At 51.6% G+C, this 14115-nt stretch overlaps 1 protein-coding gene across 2 annotated transcripts in view; it reads left to right on the top strand.

Annotated features, from left to right (window-relative positions):
* LOC144949318 (myocyte-specific enhancer factor 2C-like) overlaps positions 1-14115 on the top strand; it is a 102566-nt gene that overhangs the window by 37276 nt on the left and 51175 nt on the right. For both annotated transcript variants that reach the window (XM_078879275.1, XM_078879276.1), the window contains 2 exons: positions 1026-1243; positions 3883-4086. In XM_078879275.1, coding sequence (XP_078735401.1) covers positions 1190-1243; positions 3883-4086 — 258 coding nt within the window. In that variant the 5' untranslated portion in view covers positions 1026-1189. The remainder of the gene's footprint in view (positions 1-1025; positions 1244-3882; positions 4087-14115) is intronic.

Genomic DNA, 14115 nt, shown 5'->3' with positions numbered 1-14115 from the left:
GGTTATGTTTTGAGCAGATCAATGACGCAATTGTAACGATGTAAGACGAGTAACTTTCTGCAGTGTTGTGGAGTTTAAATAGAAATATGCGCAGTGCACGTGCGGCGCTAATACATTTTTTCCTTTGTTTTGTTTAAATTTCTTAGAATTCGGAGCGAGTGCCCAAGTTTTTTTTGGGGGGGGGGCAGGGGGGGTGGGGGATGATGGTGGGGGGGGGGGGCAAATAGGGTGGAAGGGGAGAGCTATACAGTCACGCTTGTGCGAAAAGCCAAGCAAAAGAAATAAATAAATTCTGCACACATAATTTAACCTTGCACCATTAGTCACAAGCAATTTGGCGCATTTTCACTTTTCCGGATTTCGAATGAAATAAAAGTATATTTATATCCTCACAAAGAGATGTTGTCTTAATTGCTGTGATATATCTTTTTTTTTTGAAGGACAGATTTGGATGCGATGTATTTTTAGCTGCTTCTGAATCGTGTCGCAACGCTCTCCAACGGCGGCTGAAACCGCTGACGCTCTAGCTCTCGGTCCGTCCGTATGTCTGTCCGTCTGTCTGCAACACGCGGGTCACGGTAACGCTCCTAAAGATGACTGAATGACAAATGTATCAAAGGCGTTTACGAAATCGATACCAAAAAAAGAGGGCTGCCCCCCTTTGGGTTGCACAGCCTGGCGCGACGTGCAAACATCCGCACTGGGGAGACAAAAGTGGCGAGGCATGGTGCTGATCACATCACCCGCCTTGCTCGTCATCCGGGCCACGATAGGCAAGGATGAGTGGGAAGCTGGAAAGCGTTCCAGAACACATCCGTATACACGGTTTTTCTTCCTCGTTGTGTTGTGGCTTTGGGCCTAACGGTTCCAACCACGTCTCAACGTTGTCCCGACGTTGCCCCAGCGTTGCATGTTGACCGGTACCCACCTGCATTGTTTTGACCTTTGACCTGCCCTCGTCGCCAGCCATGTTTCTTAAGTCTCCTCTTCGTTTCTCCGTTCCCCCCCCCCCCCACACCCCGCAGCTTTAACGGGAGGTGCCGAAGACTTGAGAAGAGGGTTCTGCGGGCGGATTCGAGGAGGTGTCGAGTATTTTGGAGAAGAGGACGTGAAAGAAAGACAAGAGAGAGAGAAGAGAGAGAGAGAGAGGAGAGAGCGAGAGTGAGGGGGAGAGCAGACAACCGCGAAGATGGGGCGGAAAAAAATACAAATTGCGAAAATAATGGACGAGAGAAACAGACAGGTAAGACACAAACACTGGCACGGTCCAGAGAGCCGCAGTGCCCAACCAGCGTGTGGATGGGTGGTTGGGGTCCCAATGGCGTGCGGAGTTGTCCGTAGAAAGTGTTGCAGACACCACGATTTGGAGTTCGATTTAAATTTTTTTATGTTGTGTTTTTTTTCGGGGGGCCTGGTGTTTCTGTCCGCTTTGAGGGTCGATGATGGTGCGTGTTGTTCGTAGATGTTTGGGAAACCCCGCTGCGTCATACATAAAATGTGAAAGTGTTTCTTACGCGACCCATCAGCCGCACGGCCTTCTCGGAGTGCATCATTTGAGCAGTATTCATGTCAAGCAAACTCTGGGCCTGTTTTGACGCACTGTGTCTCATCAGCAGAGTCAGGCTTTATTGAAAAACACTTGGCACGACAATCAAGTGGTCTAACTGCTGTTCACGACGCCTCGTAAGAAAAAAGGTTGCCTATAGAAGACGACCTGATGATGCAGGCAGCGATGAGAAGGAAACGTCCACTTTTTGGGCACACGTGCAGGATGGACAACAACAGGGTAACTAAAAGTGTTGTTGTCGTTCGGGAAAAATGGAAGGAACATGAAATAGAGGAAGACCTAACGGAGGATGGCTTGACGACGACACGTAAGAGATTGGTGCCAGAAAGACTTGGGCCACTACTTTAGCATGTAGACACAAGAGACAGAGAGGAAAGTGGAAACAAATGACGAAATGTGCAGCAGACACCTACGGGGCTATCTGCCTATGGATTGTGGTGATGATGATGATGACGATGATTATCACGGAATGATTCACAAAAGGGGGCAAACGTGGTCAGCCCCCACGCCCTGCCACCTTGGTCTCCCCCGGAGGAGCTGACGTTTAACGCGGCGCGCACCAGGCTGACGCGTCGAGGGTCATGTCAGCTGCCCCGGTTTGACCCCGGTGGGTTCAGCCTGACCGCTTGGCCCATGCTGACGCGAGCGTGGGGGTGGGGAGAGGTGGCGGTGGGAGGGAGGGATGTACAGCACATGGCATAATCCTCTGCGCTTTAAAAAAAAATACATAAGCGAGTGGGCAAATAGCAGAAGGTAAAAATCGCGGGCGAACAAGCACGGGCGCAAATAACGCGACGTACAGACGGACCGGAGCGTCGCTGTGGATTTGCCCGAGTTATTCTTTTTGTTTTTTGTTCTAAACGCGTCGCTGGTTGTCAAACACGACGTCGGACGCGGCCAGTGCCGCGAGTTAAGAACGTAGCAAAACATCGGCGCTCTCATCGCACCGTCCCGCACCAATGGGCGCGCGAGCGACGTCGTACTTGACAACCAACGACACGTTGGGAAAGAAACAAAAAAAACTTTGCCAGATCCACGGCGATGCGACGATCCAGTCTGTACGCCGCGTTATTTGCGTGCGCGTTCGCCCGCGGTTTTTGCCTTCCGCTCTTCGCCCGCTCTTTCGGCGCTTTGCTCGGGTAGCGCCGACGACGACCCTGGGCGAAGACACAGCCCCATGCGGCCAGCAGCAGCAGCAGCAGCAGAGACAAGTGCAGCGAAAATGGGAGGGGGGGGGGCTGAAAGAGAAAACAACTGAGCAGCGTGGTGCATTATGGTCAAACGGCCCACACGACCCCCACTGCGTGGGTCTCATCCAGCAGCGGATCGACAAAAGGGGCCGTACATTCATGTGCGTGACCGAATCGTGCCAGGCGCGTGTTATTACTTCGGGGCTCCTGCCTGCAGGGGCAATGGGGCAGTACAGCAAGAAGGTTCCCGACGTACGTTTGCGACGTTAGTTTTGCAGAGGAGGAGCCATGCGCGAGGCTCTGGCCAAACATCACAAAGCAGGGACCCTCCTGAGAGCAAGTTCTAGAACTCTGACCCGATTATTAATTCGTGTGTGTGTGTGTATCGTGTCATCTGCTGCAGTTGCAGCATACTGTGTAGAATAATGATGATAATGATGAATGTAATTAATAATAATGCATTTTATTTAACCAGGAGAGCCCAATTGAGACTCAACACTCGTTTTCAAGAGGGTACTGCATTGGGCTGTCTGGCCAAATGTATGAACGAGCGTTTGTCATGTTCACGATGACGATGATGCCGCTCCTACTGCTGCTGTTCCTGATAACGCTGATGATGCTGTCGCTTGATGATTGCGGTTTTAACGGTGACAACAATGATGATGATGAAATACTGATGATGATCCTGATGATGGTTACGATGATGACAATGATGACGGCGATTCTGGTGTTGATGATGACAATGATGACGGTGATTCTGGTGATGACGATGATGATGATGATGACAGTGATTCTGGTGATGACGATGATGATGATGACAGTGATTCTGGTGATGATGATGACGATGATGACGGTAATTCTGGTGATGACGATGATGATGATGACAGTGATTCTGGTGATGACGATGATGATGATGACAGTGATTCTGGTGATGATGATGACGATGATTCTGGTGATGATGATGACGATGATGACGGTGATTCTGGTGATGACGATGATGACAGTGATTCTGGTGATGCCGAAGATGACAGTGATTCTGACGACGACGACCACGCAAGTCCTAACAGTGTCACGACCGCCCCCCCACCCCCCCACCTCTCTCCGTGCTTCGTCGCCGCGCCGTAGGTGACGTTCACCAAGCGCAAGTTCGGCCTCATGAAGAAGGCCTACGAGCTGAGCGTGCTGTGCAACTGCGAGATCGCGCTCATCATCTTCAACAGCTCCAACAAGCTCTTCCAGTACGCCAGCACCGACATGGACAAGGTGCTGCTCAAGTACACCGAGTACAGCGAGCCGCACGAGAGCCGCACCAACTCCGACATCCTGGAGGTGCGTCGGTGTCCGTGTCGGTGTCTGTGCCAGTGTCCGTGTCGGTGTGCCTGTCGGTGTCCGTGTCGGTGTCCGTGTCGGTGTCCATGCCGGTGTGCGTGCGTGCGTGCGCGTCCCGCGGGCGACCGTGCGTTTGCGCGTCCGTGCGCTACGACCCCCCACCCCCCCACCCCCCGGCCGGTCTTCTCGGCCCCCTGCTAGGTCGACTCGGCCTTAAATGAGTTGGCTGGTGCGGTGTGTAGAATGCCGGCGTCGGGGTGACCACCGTCCCACTCGGGTGCCGTGCCTGGGCCTTTTTCATAGGTGCACGTTGACAGCACTTGCCCCAATATTATGTTAAAGGCTATACGGGTGATCTTTGTCTTTGCATGTATGTGTGTGCCCCACGGGCAATCATGTGTCTGTACGTATGTGTGTGTGTCAGTGTGTGTGTCAGTGTGTGTGTCAGTGTGTGTGTCAGTGTGTGTGTCAGTGTGTGTGTGCCCCACGGGTGATAATGTGTGTTGACGTGCGTGCATGTCCGTGTGTGTGCCCCATGAGTGATCACATGTGTGTGTGTGTACACTTGTGTGTGCGTGTGCAGCGCTTGTGCGTGTGTCGCTAGCACTCCGCTGTGAACCCGGCGTCCCCGAGTTCGAATATCGCTCAGAGTCAACACCAGCGGCGAATACCAAAGCTTCCCCTGGGTCGATTCAGCCTCAAATTAATACCTGGTACAGGGTATAAACAGTACCTCTGGGAGAGACAAAGGTGGCTAGACGTGGTACTGGTCACACTACTCTTTGTGTGCTCTACTGGCCTTTCTAGGTACTCGTGGACAGCATCTTCTCTGTGTAGGCTATACGGGGAACATTTGTCTTTTGTGTGTGTGTGTGAATATGTGCACATGCGTGGGAGTGTGGATCGCGTGTGCGTCTGTGTGTACAGCACTTGACCTCATGGGCTGAACGGCTTTCGGTTGGGGCTTTCTTTTTTGTGCGTGACCTTATTAGGTGTTCCCTAACCACACTTGCTCCAAAAGTCTGTGGAGGCTACACAGGGGAGCTTTGTCTTTTTATGGACGTGTGTGCGTGTCTGTGTGTCTATATATGTGGGGAGCGGTAGTGTAGCGGTTAGCACGCTTAGCCACGAACCTGGCGACCCAAGTTCGATTCCCCGCTCACGTCTAACCCCAGTATATGATTATTTGAACCGGCCCTGGGCCGCTCCTAGGTCGACTCAGCCTCAAATGAGTACCTGATTCAGTTTGTAAACATCACCACTGGGGAGACAAAGGCGGGCGGACGTGGTGTTGGCCACCCACACCCCCCTCGTGTGGGGTATCTTTGTCTTCATCTTTGTGTGTGAGCGTGTCCACGTGTGTTTGTCTTCATGCACACATGTACTCGTGTGTGTGTGTGTTTGAATGGGTGCGCGCGCGCGTGTGTGTGTGATTGAATGGGTGCGTGCGCGTGTGTGTGTGTGTTTGTATGGGTGCGTGTGCGTGTGTGTTTGAATGGGTGCGTGCGTGTGTGTTTGAATGGGTGCGTGTGTGTGTGTTTGAATGGGTGCGTGTGTGTGTGTGTGTGTATGGTGTGTGTGTGTGTATGGGTGCGTGCGCGCCGTGCGTGCGTGTGCGTGGGTGGTCACGCTCATGCCCTTAATCTGGCGCCGGGCGGATACGCGGCAATCGTGCAAGACTGCACGTGCGTTCACGCGCCGCGACACGTGTGTGTGTGTGCCTGTGTGTCCACCTCTGTGCCTGTGTGTGAGCAGTGCTTTAGCTGTTAGCGCGCTGCCCGATGAACCCGGCGACCCGAGTTCGATTCCCGCTCACGGACACCAACATCAGTGACGATTGTCTGAACCGGTCCTGGGCCTCCCATATGTCGACTCAGCCTCAAATGAGTACCTGGTGCGGTGTGTAAACATCGTCACCGGGGAGACAAAGGCGGCCGGGCATGGTGCTGGCCACCCACCCTCTCGGGTGCTGTGCCGGCCTTCATAGGTGCTTCTCGCTGACAGCACTTGCCGCAACAGTTTGTGAAGGCTATACAGGCATCTTTGTCTTTGTACCCATGTGCGTGCGTGTGGGGAGGGTTCGTGGTGGACAGTAGGATCCGGGTGTACAAGCCTACACAAAGACAAAGGTCCCCTGTGTAGCCTTTAACAAGAACTGTTCAGGCAAGTGCTGTTAGCGAGCACCAGTTAAGTCCGGGATGGCACACGAGGTGGCCAACACCACGCCCGCCCGCCTTTGTCTCCCCAGTGCTGATGTTTTACACGGGTACTCACTTGAGGCTGAGTCGACCTAGGGGAGGCCCAGGACCGGTTCAATTAATTGTCACCGTGGTTGGCCGTGAGCGGGAATCGAACTTGGGTCACCGGGTTCGTAGCGTAGCGCACTAACCGCTACACTACCGCTCCCCACACACGCACACACACACGGATAGACACACACACAGACACACAGACACACACATGCGTGTAGACACACAGAGACACACTCATGCGTGGTTCGATGCTATAGAAACAGCTCTGTTAAGGGTTTTAAGACAATTCTTGTGATATGACCTTTTGTACTTCCTGTTTTCAATTTAAGGCAGCACGGTTGTAATGAGACGAGCAGATTAAAGTAAAAAAACACATTTTTATCTCTTAACGAGAACCTCAGTAAACTTTCATATCCCTCCGTATCAGTGCTCTGAGTTGCAATACGTGCTCTCAGCATACGACCAAATGTCGTAATTATTACGATTTGCAACCCCTCTGTAAAGCCATTTCGGGACGAAGGCCTCTGCATTAGAGGTCGCAAACGGGTTTTGATTCCTTACCCGTACCCGTACCCGGCCGCACCAGGGTCGCAAATGGGTATCCGTACCCAGCCGGGTACGGGTACTCGTTCCCTACTCGTATCCGTACCCTACCCGAAATGAGTGACAAACGGTTACTCACCAGTGACTCACGGCCTACCTGTACCCGTACCCGGCCGCACCAGGGTCGCAAATGGGTACCCGATACCCGTACCCTACCCAATACCCAGCTACCCGTACCCGCTGGGTACGGGTAGCTGGGTATTGGGTAGGGTATGGGTATCGGGTACCCGATTGCGACCTCTGCTCTGCATGCCTTGTCGGCCGTGGGGGTTGTTTGACCGTACTTTGCCATACCGAAGGGAGGGGGGGAGGGGTCGTTGGTTCCGGACAAATGCAGATGTCACACGCCTGTTTCTGCTAACCGCGGCTGGGCATTGAACTCGGGGTTACCAGGTTCATAACGCAGCGCGCTGACCGCTCTTTGCATCCTCTCCGTCATCGTATTTAATTAAATTCATTCGCGGGCAAACAGGGTTCGACCGCTGGCTGCGATGTTCACGAACACAAGTGGAAATTTGTTTTTTTTTTCACCTTGTATGGAACTTCCCTAGGTTGACTCGGCACCAAAACTACGTGGCACCATTACCACTGGGGAGGGAATGGCAGCCACTGATTGATTGCGTGTGTGTGTGTGTGGTCCTATACCTTCCACATGCCCTCTCTGCATGCTGGCTTTAACAGGTGCTCGCGAACAGCACTTGCCCCACCAGCCCAGCCAGGCTAAAAGGAGGCTTCGTGTGTGTACGTGTGTTGACATGTATACGCATGTTGGCATGCTTGAGTGTGTGTGTGGGCGTGGGCGTGTGCGTATGCGCGTGAACCCGTCGACCCGGATTCAATTCCCACTCACGGCCAATAACAGTGGTGAATATTTGAACCGGTCCTGGGCCTCCCCTAGGTCGACTTAAGCTTAGCGTGAATACATGGTGCAGTGTGTAAGTATCAGTATTGGGGAGACAAAGGCGATTACTTTAACCAGTCCTGGGCCTCCCCCAGGTCGATTCTACCTTCACAGGAATACCTGGTGCAGTGTTTACATTTTTACTTAAAGCTTTCGTGACTGCAGGAATTCATATTCTTCGTTCTTTCGGTAAAGTCACGTAGATAGAAAATAAAGTAAAAGATAATTAAATTAAATACAATTTAAAGAATACATTGAAAATAATAAAAGCAAAAAACCCACGACGTTTCCATCGCAACACAAGCGGTCTTCATCAGGCAGAGAGAAAAGAGGACCGCTTGTGTTGCGATCGAAACGTCGCAGGTTTTTTGCTTTTATCATTTTCAATTTATCATTTAAATTTTACATTGTTTTCATTCACTTCATTTTATTATCTTTTATTTTATTTTCTATCTACGTGACTTACCCCAAAGAACCAAGAATACAGTGTTTCAATATCAACGTTGGAAGGACAATGGCGGCCGGGTATAGTGCAGGCCATACCGCGCCGGCCTTCATAGGTGCTACTCGCGAATAGCACTTGCCCCAACAGTCCGTGCGAGGCCATGCGGGGGACACCTTTGTCTGTGTACATGTATTGACTACGGGCCCTTGCATATGAACTCCCTCTGCATTCGCCTGCATGGGCCAGACATTTGTCAAGGAATTTGCAAAGTCTGTACTGGATCAGTTTGCAAGCACATGACCCGGAGCCCTAGTTCCGCTCCAGCCAAGATCTTTAAATAAATGAAATCAATATCTAAAATAAGATTCTCTCTAAAGGTCATTTTATGTTTTTCTCTTTTACCTAAACTGTAGTTTTTTATTATTTTATTTGGGTGACATGTTTAAATGTCGTTTATCGTCACCGCAATGTCAAGAAACCTGGCGAGAAATTTACTAAATAACTTGGCAATCGTCATTGGCCAAGATCAGTCTTCTCTCTGCCCACTCTTCTTGCAATAACAAAGACAAAGACCCCCCCCCCCTATAGCCTGAACAGACTGTTGGGGCAAGTGCTGTTAGCGAGTAGCACCTATGAAGGCCGGCACAGCACACGAGGGGTGGGTCGCCAGCACCACGCCCCGGCCATCGTTGTCTCCCCGGTGACGATGTTTACACACCGCACCAGGTACTTGTTTAAGGCTGAGTCGACATATGGGAGGCCCAGGACCGGTTCAGATAATGGTCACTGGTGTTGTTGGCCATGAGGGGGAATCGAACTCGGGTCTCTGCCGAGTTCGTAGAGCAGCGTCTTAACCACTGCACTACCGCAGCACTACCACTACACTACCGCAGCACTACCACTGCACTACCACTGCACTACCGCTAACTGCTACGCTATCACTGCACTACCACTGCACTACCACTGCACTACCACTGAACTACCACTGCACTACCGCAGCACTACCACTGCACTACCGCTAACTGCTACGCTATCACTGCACTACCACTGAACTACCACTGCAGTATCACTACACTACCGCTAACCGCTACGCTAACCGCTACCCTATCACTCCCCACAATAGTCTACCTAGCACCAACACACCAGCCGATTCCACCCCTGATTACCTTCACTGGTCACGAAGCACAGGGCCTGCGGACCAAAACGTCTAACGGTCAGCAATAAACAGAGCTTTTAACATTTGCGATTAAATGTAAGAGTCAATACGTCCCCTCGGATATCTGAGAAAGGTTATGAGAGCTTGGGAAAAGAGACGATGGTGACGATGGGAGGAGGGAATTTCAAAGTGGAGCAGCATGGGGAAAGAAGCAAAAGGAGAAGTGAGGTGACCTGCAGATTGAGTGAATCAGTGAGCGTGTGAGTGAGTGAATGTGAGTGAGTGAGTGAGTGAATGGGTGAGTAAGTGAGTGAGTGAATGGGTGTGTAAGTGAGTGAGTGAATCAGTGAGCGTGTGAGTGAGTAAATCAGTGAGCGTGTGAGTGAGTGAATGGGTGTGTAAGTGAGTGAGTGAATCAGTGAGCGTGTGAGTGAGTGAATGGGTGTGTAAGTGAGTGAGTGAATGGGTGAGCGTGTGAGTGAGTGAATGGGTGTGTAAGTGAGTGAGTGAATCAGTGAGCGTGTGAGTGAGTGAATGGGTGTGTAAGTGAGTGAGTGAATGGGTGAGCGTGTGAGTGAGTGAATGGGTGTGTAAGTGAGTGAGTGAATCAGTGAGCGTGTGAGTGAGTGAATGGGTGAGTAAGTGAGTTGTGACTTGCTGTGTGGTGAGTGAGTGAATGGGTGTGTAAGTGAGTGAGTGAATGGGTAAGTGAGTTGTGACCTGCGGTGTGGTGAGTGAATGAATGGGTGTGTAAGTGAGTGAGTGGGTGAGTGAGTTGTTGTGACCTGCAGTGTGGTGAGTGAGTGGGTGAGTGAATTAGTGAGTGTGAGTGAGTGGGTGAGTTAATTAGTGAGTGAGTGGGTGAGTGAGTTGTTGTGACCTGCAGTGTAGTGAGTGAATTAGTGAGTGTGTGAGTGAGTGGGTGAGTGAATTAGTGAATGAGTGGATGAGTGAATTAGTTAGTATGTGAGTGAGTGGGTGAGGGCATTAGTGAGTGAGTGGGTGAGTGAATTAGTGAGTGAATGGGTGAGTGAATTAGTGAGTGGGTCACTGAATTCGTGAGTGAGTGGGTGAGTGAATTCGTGAGTGAGTGGGTGAGTGAATTAGTGAGTGTGTGAGTGAGTGGGTGAGTGAATTAGTGAGTGAGTGGGTGAGTGAATTAGTGAGTGTGTGAGTGAGTGGGTGAGTGAATTAGTGAGTGAGTTGTTGTGACCTGCAAGCCACAAGCCGCTACGGTGTCGTTGAGCTATTTGGGTCTGCGTGGCTTACAAGACTCGCCAAGTATCTTTGCCACATCAAGGCAGTGCTCCACTGCAGGAGAAGAAAATAATCATAATAATATCTTAAGTAAACGAGTCAGCAAATAAATATATAAACGCGTCGTTTAAAAGAAATAACGAAACATAATTCTCCCCCCCCCCACCACCACCACCACCAACCCTGCTTGCGAGCCAAAAATCGTGACGCGGCTGAAAAAGGTTTAAATCATTTTTTGAAAACGCGCATATATTCCTGCGGAGGAACGTGGCGGGCGACGCCGCGTGTCCCCCTTCCCACGCCCACGCGCCACCTCCATACGCGCGAGCCGCTGGTGGCGACGCCGGTTCTCACGCCGGAGGGCACAGGCCGACGACGACTCCCACCGCCGCGCGCGGCTCTCTCGTCGTCCTCGCTCAGCCAGAAGCTACTTCCCCCCAGGCACAAGTCGGTCCTCCTCTGCGCTGAGCCGGTGGACGACCATCACCATCATCATCACCCCCCCTCCACCCACCCACCAGCGAAGTTTCCCCGTGTCCAAGGAAAACTCATCTGGACTTCGGTCATCCTCGTAGCAGCAGCGGCAGCGGCTTTTGGTTTAGCCGTCGAACAAAGACGGTGGCCGCATCGCGCGCTGTCGGATGCGCTTCTGCGGCCGTCTGGAATGCTCTTCCTTCCGATGTGGAGCTGTGCACTTTTAAATCGACACTCATTTCTTTAAAACAGATTTTTGTGTTTAGTTTGGTGTCCTTCCCCTGCACCTCGTATTAGCTTGGTTGGCTATGTACGGTGCGAAAGAAGCTCAACATACACACATACATAGCTGCCAAACGAAGCTCATTTGTGTACTTTTTGCCGTATGCGGAATTATCAACATTAGCAGTCCGGTAGAGCCACATTTCTGCCGATTTTGAGTCTCCTCCCATCGTCGGCTTTCGAAGTTCAGGCTCCGCAGAAAACCACAGTCCTAATGCCAGGTTTCTGCCCCAGCGGTTCGCACACCACTGCACTATGGATCCAGCGACTTTGGTTTGATATCCCTGACAGGCCTAAAGGAGATAAATCTGAACCGTCCATGGGTACCGCACGCCTTCAGCTACCCCCACTGCTCAGCGTGGCGAAGTATGGTCAAACAACCACCCCCGGTGAAGTGAAGAAAGAGTGTGGCACTCCATTAACCCACACGCTTGGGTTGGTAAGAAAAGCAATAAAAAAAAAAAACGCGTACCGGATTTCGCACAGAAAAGCGGACACGGATTCACCACGTGGCCACTGAACCACAATGTGAGAATCAAAAAGAAAAGCCGGTGCTTTGTTTATTGTTTTATCGCTAACCGACTGCAGACCCACCGACCGATGGTTTTGATGCATGAAACAAAAAAATATATAATGATAACAAAAATGTAACGGCGCAGCTGTGTTTTTTTCGGCGGGGTCACAGGCGGCAGGAGCTCTTCATTAGCGGCGCCGTGAGTCTACGGCGACCAAAATCAGCGCCCGGTCCTCGCAGCGGAGGCACGCGAGGGCGGCCCTAAAACAGACAACCGCCCTCGGCCCGACGAGCCCACGGGGTGAGGGGTCGGGGATCCTACGGCACGCGAGCCAGATGTGGGGCACTGCCGAGGCTTCATTTCGTGAGGCCCCACGGGGCTGAACATGGCCCACGACTTCACACGTGTGTGTGTGTGTGCGCACGTACGTTGTGCGTACAGTAGCGGCAGTGTAGCGGTTAAGCGCTACGCTGCGCTACGAACCCGGGCACCCGAGAACGATTCGCGCTCACGGCCAACATCAGTGACGATTGTCTAAACCGGTCCTGGGCCTCCCCTAGGTCGGCTCAGCCTCAAATGCGTGAATATCACTTCGAGGGAGACAATGGCAGCCAGCCGTGGTGTTGGCAATCCACTCCCTCGTGTGCTGTGCCGGCCTTCATAGGTGCTCGCGAACAGCACTTGCCTTAACAGTCTGTTAAAGGCTATATGGGGGATCTTTGTATTTGTATGTACAGTATTATGTTGTATGTATGTTGAACTTCTTTCGCACAGTACGTAGCGAACCGTGTTAATCGGAGCTGCGGGGGGGGGGGGGAATGACAACAAACACACAAAGAGAAGTTCTAAAGATATGAGTTTTCAATCAGGTGGGCCTGAGACTTAATTTAATAAGTCCCACGACTGCATTTCATCCAGCAATGTTTATGTTTTTTTCGTTATTTGCATTTCTAATTTTGCACAATCGTTTTCAATCCCAGCGAGTTGATGGCCTTAGCCTGCTCACCAAAAGACTGCCAACACAAACCCATCCCGCCGTCACTAAGTTGGTTTTTGCACTTAAATTGGCAAAAGTCCTTCTCTCGGAGTAAATAAATAAAAAACGTCAGTTTAACTTTCCATCTCGTGTTAAGAGTGTGTGGGAAAGTGCACCCTATACTTCGTAAAGCATAAAGGGGCCGGCTTGTAGGAATTTTTTTTTTTTGGGGAGAGGTCCCATGAAATATCTCAAACTCTGACAACACCGGGGCCCGCAGCTTTGCGAGATTTCCGAAATGATTATATTTTTGTTAATATATTTTTTTCATTGAGGCAATGCACGGGCCCGTTACATCACGTTCGTGACGCACGTACACACCGTCAAACATCAACTGAACCGGTTGTAAAAAGCAGGGGGTAGAAAGACGGGGAATGAATCCCGTTGCGCCAAAGCAGACTGATCCCCCTCACCGAAAGGGGTTTACGAAATTATCCTTAAGTCACCTGGCGACGACGCCACCGCCGCCGCCAATACCACCATCGGATTAGAATCGGTGAAAGTTGGGCGAAAAAAAACATGCGTGGGGAAAGACATTAAAAAAGATTAAATGTTGCAAGCGCGGGGTAAGAATAGCAAAGACTGACCCAACCAGGGTTGGCCAACTCTTGAGCTCCAAAATAAAGGTGAGGTTGGTGGGGGGGGAGGGGGGGGCTGCTCGCCAATGCGTTGTCTCAAGTGGTGGATTATTGCGCAAACTGACGTAAAAACCTGAACCCTTGAATGTTGCGGAAAAACTTACACATTTCCCCACGACCGCAGTGACTGCCCTCAACTCATGAGTTACGACGCCGGGAAAAACGCAGGGCAGGTGGCGACCCCAGCAGCCACGTGTCAGGGTGTACACCCACAACAACAACGACGACAACAACAACAACAGCAGCAACACACACGTGGCCCGACACGATCCACACAAAACCGAGGGGGAGAGGTTCACGACCCTGAACGCCACCGCCGCCGCCTCCGTTTCTCAACGCTACGCCAAAATTCACGGACGCAGCGCCATCCAACTCGGAGCTCGGCTGCCAAGCAGGAAGGCGCTCACATGCCTCCCATGCTCCCTCGCTGTTCGTTATCCTCGTCCATCGGTGCACCTGGCGTTGGGGGG

The sequence above is a fragment of the Lampetra fluviatilis genome, chromosome 53 (assembly GCF_964198595.1).
Source record: "Lampetra fluviatilis chromosome 53, kcLamFluv1.1, whole genome shotgun sequence".
NCBI classification, from domain to species: Eukaryota; Metazoa; Chordata; class Hyperoartia; order Petromyzontiformes; family Petromyzontidae; genus Lampetra; species Lampetra fluviatilis.
This window is presented reverse-complemented; position numbering and strand designations above follow the sequence as displayed.